At 43.0% G+C, this 14,008-nt stretch overlaps 1 protein-coding gene across 2 annotated transcripts in view; it reads right to left on the minus strand.

Annotated features, from left to right (window-relative positions):
• Positions 1-14,008, minus strand: part of LOC148508350 (uncharacterized) — a 161,654-nt gene that overhangs the window by 78,430 nt on the left and 69,216 nt on the right. For both annotated transcript variants that reach the window (XM_088444660.1, XM_088444659.1), the window contains one exon: positions 7,009-7,131. In XM_088444660.1, the coding sequence (XP_088300786.1) occupies positions 7,009-7,131 (123 nt within the window). The remainder of the gene's footprint in view (positions 1-7,008; positions 7,132-14,008) is intronic.

Raw genomic sequence — 14,008 nt, forward strand, 5'->3', positions numbered from 1 at the left:
AGGAGGAGAGGCCCATCTCGAAACACTGTGACAATGGTAAATATGTCCTATGGAATATTTTTAGAAACATTTCTACATAAGTAGTAGCAGAGAGTAGTTTAGATGAGTTAGTAAGATCACTAAGTAAAGAATCTGTGGAGAGGTGTGGAAAATGGTCTCACCACTTGCTTAGTCCAGTATGTATAAGATCTTAACTAAGTGAGGCAAGTAGAAAGGCATAATGAGAGGATATGGCCTTATGGAACAGGGGTTGAAGAAAAAGCAGTGAATATAGAGAGTATCACCAATTAGACCAATCAGTAAAAGCAAGAGCTACTATGCTAGCATAGTGTGGGGCCAAAAGAAATGAGCGTTACCCCCGAGGAAGACCTTATACACTTGATTATAAGTCATTGGCTTTCTAAATTGCTTATGCAAGAGCTGTCTAACAGTACAAAGGTCTCTCTCCAAAAGGTAAAGGGAATGGTGGCATAGCCATCTTAAAAACAAGGTTTACCGACAGGGTAAATGCACAGACAGATATTGATTAAGCTAATATGTCTGACGTAGAATGTGCCATAATTTTCCTGTGGCCATCAGGAGGGGATTAGAAATAATAGTTGGTGGGACATCATGCTCCTGTAAATGTAGGAAAACAGGGAGACCGATACCAGAAAGGAAGTGGCATTCCAGAGAGGTGTGATCATACATATCTGGATTATGTAATCAATCTCAAAGGTATAATTAATTGAGCCTGATTTTAAAGTTCTACATTGGGTAAATTAATGTTGTCACTATACGAGACCTCTTTCTGTTCTAAATGAAGCTACGGAACAGGGTATTAATGTTACAGATATCCTTACAAGTTAATAAAACAGGAAGGTATTGTAGTAGATAAAGGAGTCTCAGGAGAGGGAGTCAACCCCAACTTTCAACCTCCATACAAAAGAGTGACAATTGCCTTGGTGACATTAAAACTATATTGCGCACCTAAGTATGGGATAAATCTAGATGCCCATTTAACAGACACATCCCTAGCCCAGCTGGCCTCAAATATCTTAGTTTAAAATAAAGAGCCATTACCGTGAATCCAGAGACCCTGCCAAACTCCTCAGGCTGATGCATGAGTGGTTGAAGGGAGGCCCTAGTATTTAAGATATACAATAGGGGATCATCAGCAAATTTGGAAAATTTTATTTCACGAAGTCCCACTTTAATGCCCTGTAAATCAGTCCTAGGATTGCAAAACCCGAAGAATGGGGTCCAGTACCAAATTAAAGAGTAAAGGGGAGAGGGGACACCCTTTATGCATACTGTACCTCTTGTCAAAATCACTTTATCGCTACTTATACCATTTATTAGCAGGGAAGTAGTTGTAGAAATATAAAGAAAACATGGAAATCCTGAAAAGTCCCTACCAAAACCTTTCAGTCTGAGAACCTCATAAAAATAAGACCAAGATACCGTATCAAAAGTTTTATTGGCATCCAGGCTAAGCAACAGAAGACAAAAAATGAGGAGCTGAATAGGCTATAGCCTCAATTGACATGCGCATACCCTTAACTGAATGTCTAATATGATTTTTACAATGAGGCAGTTTAGTCAAATCAGCTACAAGTTTGCCCACACAATTACCCCATCTATGAAACAGATTCCTAGAATAGTCCAGTTGGAGTTTGGCATGAGACAGCAAAAAATTTTCTTGGGAGCTCCCTAGCTTGTCTATAGGCTTTAAAAAGCTCATCTGACTAAGTAGAGACATAAACATTGACAAAGGGTGCATTCGATTGTAGTGAATCATATATAAATGTTTTAGCATGGTTGGAGACGTACGACATAATATGGCCATGTGGACTACCTTAGAGGTCTCGCAAAATAGTATGGGAGTAACCCAATGTTTCAAATTGTCATCCTAAAACTCAAACCTCCAAAAGCCAGACCCCTGGCCAAGGCTGGGCAGACCAAGTGTAACAGAAATGAGGCCATGGTCCGACATGAGAATGTCAGTGACAGCAACGTCAACAACATCGGTGACCAACCTGTAAGATATAATTAATATAGGAATGATTTGTGGACAAATCAATAAAACATAAAAAATTACTCAGTGGGATTAAACAATCTCCAAGGGTCAACCAAACCATGAGCGGCTCTTAATCAGATTGAGGCGTGGTAGAGACTGGGGTCTTGTCAAGGGCAAAATCATCAACCTGGTTAAAATCTTCCAGAACAAAATTTGGAGTATCCCTTTTTAAAATTAGTTGAAGAATTAAAAAAAAAAAAAAAAGTTTTGTGCAGAATTAAGTGCATAGACATTGAGTAGAGTATTTGTAATATTGTGAATTTGTACTGATAGTGATAGAAACCTGCCCTTGGGGTCAATGAGACGTTCCAGAATAGTGTATAGCAAATGTTCAGCCAAAACTATAGCTACCTCCCTAGCATTAGTGTGATAAGGATCAGAGATACAGTCCCCCACTCATGTAGCTCTAAGAGTAGAATCGCATCCCTCTTTCCAATGTGTTTCCTGCATAAACTCTATCTAATTTGGAGAATTTTAAGTGATCAACAACCTTCTTCCATTTAACTGTGGCATTCAGTCCCCCTACGTTTCAAGAGGTGAGGATAAACAGAGGAGTGAGTGGAGGAAGTAGGGATTAAGATATAGAAAATAAAAAACGAAAAGAATCCTATGAGAGGGAGGGGCGGCGCCGCAGGGAGGCTCTAAGCCGGAAGCCCGCAGAGACATTATTACCAGCGGGCGCCAGGCTCCTTCCCTGCAGCGATGCGTTAGCCGGAGGATGGAGTCCAGCTTCCGGCTCTCCCCATGCGCACTATGGGAGAGAAGTCATGACGTCTCTCCCATAGTTCCGAGGAGCAGCCGGGCGGACAGGATGGTGTCAGATGCAAGAGCGGGGATTAAGGTAAGTGTTTTTTTTCTTTTTTTCTTGTACAAGCGGCACTACAGGAGCATAACTATGGGGGCACTGCTACAGGGGCATAACTATGGTGGCACTGCAACAGGGGCATAACTATGAGGGCACTGCTACAGGGGCATAACTATGGGGGCACTGCTACAGGGGCATAACTATGGGGGCACTGCTACAGGGGCATAACTATGAGGGCACTGCTACAGGGGCATAACTATGGGGGCACTGCTACAGGGGCATAACTATGGGGGCACTGCTACAGGGGCATAACTATGAGGGCACTGCTACAGGGGCATAACTATGGGGGCACTGCTACAGGGGCATAACTATGGGGGCACTGCTACAGGGGCATAACTATGGGGGCACTGCTACAGGGGCATAACTATGGGGGCACTACTCCAGGGGCATAACTATGAGGGCACTACTACAGGGGTATTATATGGGGGCACTACTATAGGAATTCCTTCCTTTCAAATCAAGGGGGTAACGTCGGAGTATCTAAATATATTTTGGGGTAAAAGGTAAAAAGTTTCCTGACCCCTGATATATATGGTAATAAGGAATAGATGATAGAAAAACCCTCAATAGAGTGGATATTAATCTAGATAATACAAGATGAACTCAATAATCTGGGGCTCATGATCCCGAGCAGACGCGTGGTGAAGTTGAGGGGAACATAGCGGAGTGGAAATGGGCACAGGCTGCTTTAGGTTTGAAAATTAAAGCCTGACAATTTTCCATCACATGCAATATAGCAGAGTACAAAACAACAAACCTTTTACCATTATCCATTAAATATTTCCATATACAGTAGGTTGAAATTCTGTGGGTTTCTGTGTGACAGTGAGAGAATAATCCTGAAAGATTAGGATCATAGGCAAATGCACGGGGGGGGTTTCCATCTGCCTGTAAACCCCCTTCCCCATCCCACACCATGACCACAATAGAAATAGTAATATAATAGATTGTTACTAGTGCTGCATGTTTTTCTCAGTATCACAAATGAAATAATTAGCACCATCTGTGGATCTTTTAACATGTATCAGTCAGTAATAAATAACCTGTGCACCGACTAGAAGATCTGGAAAACATGCACTGTTAGAGATTCACTGCTATAGAGCCCAATATGTACATATATGTCCAGGGTAGTGCTAGGTTCTTCTGCTGCTCCTCCAGCCTCCTAGACTTGCTCCCATGCCCTGGAATGGTGCCCACATCTAAAATAAATACATTCACCTCAGGCAGGAAGGCCCTACTGACACATCTAATGGCTTACTGTGATCTCTGGTCCTGTATATGCTGGAATTATTACACACAATACACTTTGTATGATGCTTAATAAAGCTGGTTAAGTACTAATTCTGCCCTCTTCATTGACAGGCCACACTCGCTCTAAAATTAAGCATTTGGAAACCCCCCTCTGGAAATCCTGCATTTGCCACGGAGGATGGGAGTACCATTTACAAACAATTGAGAACATTTTCTATAGGACATCCCAAAATGTTTATTTTATTCTAAAATCCATAACATTTATTGTCACTGAGCGCGGTCTACCAGGGGCCTCTTCTCTCTCTCAGGGCCTATGCGCTGGGCTCGGTCAATTTGTAGTTTACCAGTTTAATTTTGAAGGTTCAGGGCTTCAATAAGATTAGTAGAAAGGTAATGAGAACAAGCAGAGCCCTGAACAAATGAGGGAACACCTATAAACCGCAAGTTATTCAGGCTGTGACACTGTAACATAGCATGCAGATACAGCCACAGTCACACACAGAATATAGGCATGCCACATATCATTTTAATCAGCAGAAGCTGCTTGTGTGTTCTATTTGCATCACTTTGCGAATGAGACATTTGAAGGTAAAAAGTCACACAAAAATACGCTCTGCACTACAGTCTCTCTCCACGGTTGTTTTAACACGCAAGGAAGTAAGATGCATGTGGACACATCTCTATATGGTATGGTGGCTCTTCTCTGTACCACTGCCTTCATAATCATTTATTATGTCTTATCTGTGTGAGAAGATGGTAGGGTACAAAGCTGAGCACCAACATCTCTATCTGCCATCTGCATGCCAGCCTATGCTCTATAAATATTTTTTTTTTTTACAAGAGTACAGAAAACATATATTTTTGTTGTTGTTACTGTAGCTGCTATGTAATTAATATCACTCTAGAAAACCTAACTTAATCCTCACCTCTTTTCCAGCTGCTACTGGATGCTCATTTTAAATCCAGCAACATCTGTGACATGATCATACCCAATATATCTCCCTACATGGTGCATTCCTATCCCTGTTAATTATTCATTCAGTTGTCTCTCTTTCCCCTATGGCTTAGTTGAGAAGTAAAGGACTGAGACTCCATCAGATCTTTAAATGAAAAGCTTTGATGATTTCTACGTGATGATTTCCAGCTCTCCACTTGACAGTGGTTTTTTTTGCTCAAATCAGATCTTTTGAAATAGTTTTTTTGTATGTGGAGATTTCACACAAGTATACGATATCGCTCACATTTAAAGTAAATACTTCAGCTACACCCTAACAATTCCTGTCAGAAATACCAGTTAATATATACAGTATACAGAAAATATTCATTCCACATGTTCTATACTTGGAATAATGTTATCTGCAATAACTTGAAATTACAATTCTTTTCATTTAAAGTATATTTCTCAGTGATATAATAAGATATAGAAAAGAAATATACAATAACATAACAGGTATATAGAAGGAGACACAGGGTGAGGGCACACAATCTTAGGGTGGTTGGTGATGTGACATGGGAGCTCTCCAACATTGTGTTATGCTAGGACGATGATTTCTTATGTTGGCCATACACGCTGCAATTATCAGGACGATCCGCCCGATATCGGCGGATCGCCGCGATAATTGTAGCGTGGGGGGGGGGGGCGACCGAGGGTTAAATATTGCTCGGTCGGGCATGCAGGATTGTCCAGCATGCCCGTCCGATGCGATATTTACCCGGTAACTGTCGGCCGCATCGGGCAGTGTATGCCCAGCGCGGCCGACAGACAGACATTTCCTGTGTTCCTTCCTACGGAAGGAATAGGGAAATGTCTCCTCCCCCGGGGGTGGAGCGCAGATGTCGGGCTATACACTGTGAGATTTCTCTCACAGTGTATGCCGCGGACATCTGTGGCTGGCAGCCGGTCAGATAAAATGTCTGTCGGTCTGACAGACATTTTATCTTGCCGTGTATGCCCAGCATTAGTTACGCGATCATCTGTTTACGCATGCGTCTGAGTCGCACTATGCATACGTCTAAGTACATCGCCGCATTTGCTCGCAGCAAATATTTATTGGCAGTGTGATTGACAGTCAGAGAGCATATGGGGGAGGTAATGGGGAGTGTTGGAAAAAAAGGCAGGCGTGTCGCGACCAATTCAGGGGCTTGTCACATCTGCGATTGCGAGCCCGTACACAAGGAATATGGCTCCGGTGTCTCAGTCCCACCGTCATTCTGCAGGACCACTGACTCACTCAGGACTGCACCAATTGAATGATCTGCGATTGATGCTGCGTCTTTGTACACAGATGCTTAGATTTGCAAAGCCGCAGGTGGCGTCTCAATGCATCTCCCGGTGTCTATGACATTTGCATATTTTCGCATAGCAGCACCTGTGTACAGAGACCCAGCAGCGGCTGCGGCATTAGCGTACAACTCTCAACCAGGCCCGTCTTTTTTTGTGTGTGTGTTTTTTTAAAGGGATACTTGAATGATTTTCCTGCAGGATGGGCATCCTAACTCACCAGCGTGGTGAATATTACCTTCAAAATATTTTTATAATTTAGTATTATATAAATAATATTTATATTGTCCACATTTTAAAATTGCTGTTAAATATGCAGTACATGTGCCTTAATGGCACTTGTAGTTTACGTTCCACTTTAAGGGGTTTTTTCATTTTAATATATTTATATTTTTAATTGCCCTGCAGTCACCGGAATAGTGTGTCCCTGCTCTTGCATGTAGAAGATTAGACAAAATTTATATTTTAGATGACTATTGCAAACAAGGCATGATTATTCACATAATTATTCTCATGATTAGTCACAGGATTATTCACATGATTAACACTTACCACATACAGAAGGTTAAGATTGTCAACCTTTCCGAAGCAGAGATCCAACAAAGTCACTTCATTTTTTGTTGCTGGTCTTCCTGACATTATCCACGGTAGAGCAAGATTTTCTACACTTGTTGCCTATGAGCAAATAAAATTGTATTTTTTTTTTAAATTTGTGCCATACAGTAGTAATAACATGAAAATTAAAAGAACAACGTAGCTTGAAAGACAATATTACATAGCATACTGTCGCTATGTTGGATTGACATATTTCAAATAAACAAGTATATGAACCGACAAAGATCTCCTTGTATTATTACTACTACATGAAATAACAACAAACCTGTGCTATATTAGAAGCTGACAAACATCCTATTACTTAGAAAAATAGCATCATAATTACGTCAGGCTTACACGGACGTGGGACTGTTGCCTCCCCAGGCATGTTTTTAGTTGTCTGTATACACTTAAACAGGATTAGATTCCTTATTCTAAAAGGGTGAAATCAAAATGATTTATAATAGGAAAAAAACCCACAAGAATATGTCTTTCTATATTAACATAAAACATTATAAACAAAAACATTTCAGATTTAGGAAACTTCCATTGCTGAAATGGGTTAAACTGTCAAACTCCTAACTGTGTTAGCACATGAAATTATTTTTCAATAATTGCGGGACCTGTTTGGGAACGGCAGGTTTAGGAAAAGAACAGAGATCTGTGTTTGTACTTTCAGGATGTTCTGCCAGTGTGGGATGAAGCATAAATAGTGCGAGATGCCAACTAAAGACATGATGAAAATCCTTCTTTATAGTTAAGTAAAACACATTTGCTGCTTACTTCGTTGGTGTGTTAGACCTCTATACTACAGTTTAAAAAAAAAAAACCCAGTAGATGTGTTTGTAACCCTGGCTTTTGTCCAGTGTTTCCTTGTAACTGTAAAGTTCCATGGTTTTCCAATGGCCCAACACTACACTGTCCAGGAAAATTAGCTTTCCTTCCAAGTTTTCCCCTCTCCAGCTACATTCTGAAGACGTAGTAGTCGCCATCATTTGGTGGGTGTATGTGATCGCCAGATGATGATCTTTCCAGCATCCTCTTTGTTTATTTACAGTATGTAAGAGCCTACTGCAGAACCTGCATGAGCCTGTACCATATACACGTACAGTATTCATCATAAGCAGTTGTTGCAGTTAAAATTCAAGTAAAGAAAAAAGCAACAGTTTCTGGTGACTAGGAGTGATATGCAACACGAGAATGATAAATCTGATTGCCTAAAGTCTACTCCTGGAACTGCTCAGTTACCTGATGGACAGTGTTCACATTTATTTCTGTAAATGTTGTATATTTAGGTGTAACTCACTAACATAAACAAAGAGAAGGGACCTTATTGGCATCTGGCCCATCCAGGAGCATCTCTAGTTTACATAGCAGAGGCCTGATTGCATCTTTTCAACTTAACCCTACTCCTTCTGTACATGTTAATTGTCCATCTTTCACCCAAGTCTCTGTAGTCCTCTTTCCTTTCAAATTGACAATCATTGGTTACAGAGCTTAGATCTGTATGAATACATAAATACACTTCCTTTGCTTCCCAAAAATGTATTTATTTTTTTTAATTTCAAAGAGTTTCCGAGACACACGCAATAAGGAGCTCATTCATACCTTTGCGCTAGATGCGAACACTCGCTCGATATTCGGCTAAGTGATGTCAAGGCATTAGCACGTCCACTATGTCTTGGCGTGCGATCACTATGTGTATACAGACGCCCACCAGCCATTCAAAAGACGCCCACTTGCGCATATCATATCCTAAAAGTGCATGAAAACATTGGTACATCGAGCACCATCTGATACGATCGCAGCGCTTGAGGTTGACTATACCCTTCCGCAACTAATGCGATCACTTCAGGGTGAAATCCCACCAAGTGACGTGTACTATGACACTGCCTGTTAATTATGCACGCCTCTGAAACGGCGTTGCAACACTCTGGCACACCTGCATTCGCACCTCCTCTCCCCCGTTAGCAGTGGCCAGCACCTGTCACCACTTACAAACGGCCTCTCCCGTCACCCATTCTGCTGGGCTGTCTATGCAAGGCGAGCGAATGCTTCCCGGTCTTTTGCACTGGTTTGCGCGCGCGCATTGCGATGCATACGCATGTGCACAATGTGAACCATCGGCAGCTACAAGCGAACGCATCCTTGCGAGAGGCTCTGAATGAGCTCCAAACTGCAAAATCCCCCACAAAACAAATGGAAAGTCTCCCTCCTTGGGCCACTTTAAATGTTGGGTAGTGTTAGCCAGTATAGTAATTAAATACTACAGGGTTTAAACCAGGGGTGGCCAAAACGTCGATCGTAATCGACCGCGGACACACAAATGGTCGATCGCAGTGGACGTCCTGGAGCAGCCAATAAGAGTCAGGCAGATTGTTATTGGCTGCTGCACCCAGGGCCAGCGCAATGCACTTAGCCGACCCTGGCTGGAGAGGCGCCGCTGTTGCCTACTCCATTTGCTGGGCGCCCGCTGAGATTTTGTTACCAGTGGGCGCCTGGCAGCTCCTTACTGCAGCGGCAGCCAGAGGCTGGAGCTCACTTCTGAGCTCCGCCTTCTGGCTCCCGCAGTGGGTGAAGGGAGAGACATGATGACGTCTCTCCCATAGTGCTCAGCGCGAGGAGCAGTTGGATGGCGGCAGGTGCAGGAACGGGCATTCAGATAAGCATAGTGTTGTGTGTCTGTGTCTTTATGTGTAAGGGGCACTACTACAGGAGGTACTGCATAAGGGGCACCACAAATGGGGGCACTACTACTGGGGGCATTGCATAAGGGGCACCACAACTGGGGGCACTACTACTGGGGGCATTGCATAAGGGGCACTACTACTGTGGGCATTGCATAAGGGGCACTACTACAGTGGACATTGTATAAAGGGTATCACTACTGTGGGCATTATGTACTGAAGGAGCACTACTGTGTGTCGTAACATAAATAAGAGACACTACTATGGTGTGTAATGTGAACCAGTGGCACTATGTGCGGTGTAATTTGAATTGGGGATACTGTGTGTGATTTCAGCAGGACAGACCCCATGCCCCTTGCTGCGAGGTCACGCCCCCTTTTACATGGCACGTTCAGGCTCAGTAGATCACAAAAGGTTTTAATCTTTAGAAGTAGTTCACCGATTCCAAAAGTCTGGCCACCCCTGGTTTAAATTACATAACTCCAGAAAAGGAAAGCAGTGAAGATCCTGGCGGTCTTGCTTGAAAGACAAGTATATTCATCTACTTGATTGAAGTATGCCAAATGCAGAAAGGCACGAACCACGAGCTAATTAATTGCAGTTCCTGCTCCTTTTAGCTGTGTTGTAAAGACAAAAGACACAATCTCATCATAGAGACATAAATATACATTATGCCATTCACATCTCCCAGTGTTGCCAGTCTTCAGAATTATACCTGTTCATACCAGCATATCCACCTAACCATGTCAACACATAGGCTACCTCGCCTTCCCGACTCCTCCATCTCATCCATTCTCACTTCCTGCCCTCAGCTCCCCTGGCTCTGTCTCTCTCCATGTGTCTTCTATTTGTCTTACACTGACGCAGCCGCTCCCACAACACGCCCATGAGAGGGGCCATTTTTGAGCGCATTAATAGCCATCTCCCAGTCACCAACCAGGATCGCCCAAAACATTTCTGATACTGTATCAATCGCAACTGCGCCTTTGTGCGTTCACACTGTGTAATGCGTGAGCTGCATTCGTTTTCCGGGATTTTCATGCAGTAGCAAAAAAACTCAGGACCTCGTTCAGAGTCGGTCGTTGCGGCCGCACGGTCGTACGCCACCGATGTTCGCTATACTGCGCATGCGTAAAGTTCGCAATGCGCGTGCGCAAACTAGCCGCTACGATCAGAAATTTCTCTCTCCTTGAACACAGCCAGGTCGGTAGTTTGAGTGACAGATTGAGGCGTTTGTGGGTGGTAACAGGGGAAGGTGCTTGAAAACGGGGGAGTGGAGATCCGAACGCAGGCGTGCCTCATTATGCGAACGGCGTTTTATAGGAGTGCATACGGATTATGGGAGTGCATAATTAACAAAGTAGCGTCATGGCACATGTGACATGGGAGGTTTTTACACTGACATGATCGTAGAGCTTAAGAGAGGGTATGGTCAACCTTAAACTTTACGACCAGTTCCGATGGTCTCGATTAATCCTTATATGCCCGGAGATGACGTGCAATGCGTACGAGAAGGGGGCGTATTTTTTTGTCTTCCGACCCCTTCCTCCCCTTGGTCGGCCAACTACCGATCCGAACTTAGGGACGCAACTTGCGAGGGAATCATTTGCATATACGGCCCCTTTTTCCGTACGACCGTGCGGCCGCTTCGACCGACTCTGAATGAGGTCCTCAGACTCGGGCCCAATATCTTACATGCACCTGAGTGATAATACTGAAGTTATTGAGCAGCTACCAACATGTATTTCAGGCCCAATATCGCATGAGAGATTGCAATCACCTTGCAAAATCAAACAATACAAGATTATTCAAGGGAAAAAAATAAGGTAACATGACTGTGTCCCTCTGTGTGAAAGGAGTAAATAACTTTGGAAGCCAAGTGATCCTGTGCTGAAACTCAGATCTGTTAGCGACAGGTTTCTAAATACTGTAGTCTGTTTGCATACTGACGGCACATAGAAGAGATGGATGATTATGAAATGTTGAGTGGTGTTATTCATTCCACCATGACAGATTGCTGGTTGGCAATGCTAAAAACTGACATACACCAGGGGAACGTCAGAAAAAGCAGAAACCGTGGCTTCAGTCCATTGCAAAGCTGGAGAACTGAAGGTTCTTGTGTGCCATGCCAGTGACCCATCAACACTGACGATTAATAATTCTAAAAACGTAGATAATAATATGTCCAATATGTCGTGACCATAGAACATAATTATATATCGTAAGACGCAAGCAAACTGTTATGGACCTGGCTGGTTCAAACCCAGTAGTAAGCCAGAGTTTTTTACTATTGCAACCTCCATTAAAAACCAGATATATAGTTAAACATCAGGGTCCCGTGGCTACATACCATGCACATGCTCCGTGTATGATGATCACCAAATCAAGGCTAGCTAGCCACCTATTAGCCCAGCTACCCTGACACTTTTTCTTTTTCACCATGTAAGCATTTACAAAATAATTTTTAAGACTGATCCTAAAATAAGAGCCCATATCAATTTCTCTCCTCAAATACAGAAGCATTTAAACTAAAATGGTTCAAGCACAAAATCTCCTTGCCCCTTCGGATGCAGCTTAATTCCATCAGATGTTACAGATGTGTCCACATACATCTATACTCCATGCACTACAAGTCGCACTACACATAACGTGGGAGCTCTGTGTAACCCGGTAGTGCCGAGCGTCTTTTCATGCAACTTCTTACCTTCAAATGCGCCTTATTTGCATAGCACAAGCAGCTCCTGCTGGTTAAAATGATATGCAGCATGTCTATATTCTGTGTGCGAATGCGGGTGTATCTGCATGCGGAACGCTACGTTACAATGTTACAGCCGCTGACAATGTAACGTAGCATTTCACATGCTGATACACCCGCACTCGCTCAGAGAACAGAGGCATGCTGCATATCATTTTACTCAGCATAAGCTGCTTGTGCTATCTATTCGCATCACTGTGCAAATAAGACGAATTTGAAAGTAAAAAGTCACACAAAAAGACTCTCAGCGCTACTGAGTCACGCCACGGCATGGCGCGACAAGAAGGGCTGTTTAGCGCGCAAGGAGGCTAGATGTATGAGGATACACCTGTAAGTAAGATGATTGTGGACCGAAGAATGCGAGTGTAGTCAACTGGTAGCTCACACGGTGCGATAAAGCAACCGATCTGACGGATTGGTTCGATTTGGCTGCTATATCGCACCATGTATGGGCCTGTCGTCGGTTCGAGCGGGCACCCGTGGGGTCGTACATCGGACCCCCTGATCTTAATGCAGGATCAGTCGAACAGGGGATGTGATGTGCGATCCCATGCAGCGCTATGCGGGTGAGGGAGGGGGGAGCCGGCACATCGGGCGGGCGGCCACCCGATCGCACCATGTGTGGGGACCGCCCGACATGTTCGACGTCGTATCCCCCGTCGTCTCGCACGGTGCCGTTGCACCGTGTATGGCCCGCTAAAGTCTTTTCTTTTTATAGCTTCCAGAGACCCGCCATAGATTTCTGAATAAAAGAAATTGAATAGCAGTGTATTCAAGTGGTATAAATGCTGGCTCCAAATGCAAAATAGCTTACGGGCATTCTGAATTTGGTATCTTTAGCAACCTACGTCATCACACTCACTTTGGTCAGCTAGCTTTTTTTGAAAATTAAAAAAGAAGATGCTGAAAGACCCACGTTGTGTTCTAATTATTAACTTTTAGCGATTGTGGACTGACGCCAACACCAGTGAACACCAGTGTTACATAATTATCTACTGGGATGAAACCATCTTGCATGTAAATGTAAGTCCATTAACCTTTTAAACTATATTTATAGCACTGGTAAGGAACCATCAAACAAAAAATGTCCTGTTTGTCTACATCACTCTGTCCAGTCTAGTTTCATTGCTGCTATTTATAATTTCTAAAACCACAGCAAGTGAACATTAAGGACTAGCCATTTCTGACTATGCAAGACTGATATGGAAAATCTTTACACTATGAATCACTAACATATGGCAGAGGGAAAAAAAGAAGTTCAACAGCTCAGTCAATAAAGAACACACTGTGAAATTAACTAGGTTTCTAACTCATGTAGAAAAGCGGAAACATGTCACATTTTATGGGGGACTGAAAGCAGCCAATAAGTGCAGCTGTGGAAAACATCTATATTTGGATATGACATGATTTTAGACATATATTAAGTGCTCTAAAAAATTGCCATGTCATTAATATGATTTCTGGAAATTGTTATTTAATCTTCAAATTCCTGCATATTCTTCATTTATGACTGGGA

Source organism: Taudactylus pleione, unplaced genomic scaffold (assembly GCF_031769625.1).
Source record: "Taudactylus pleione unplaced genomic scaffold, aTauple2 ptg000370l, whole genome shotgun sequence".
Lineage (NCBI taxonomy): Eukaryota > Metazoa > Chordata > Amphibia > Anura > Myobatrachidae > Taudactylus > Taudactylus pleione.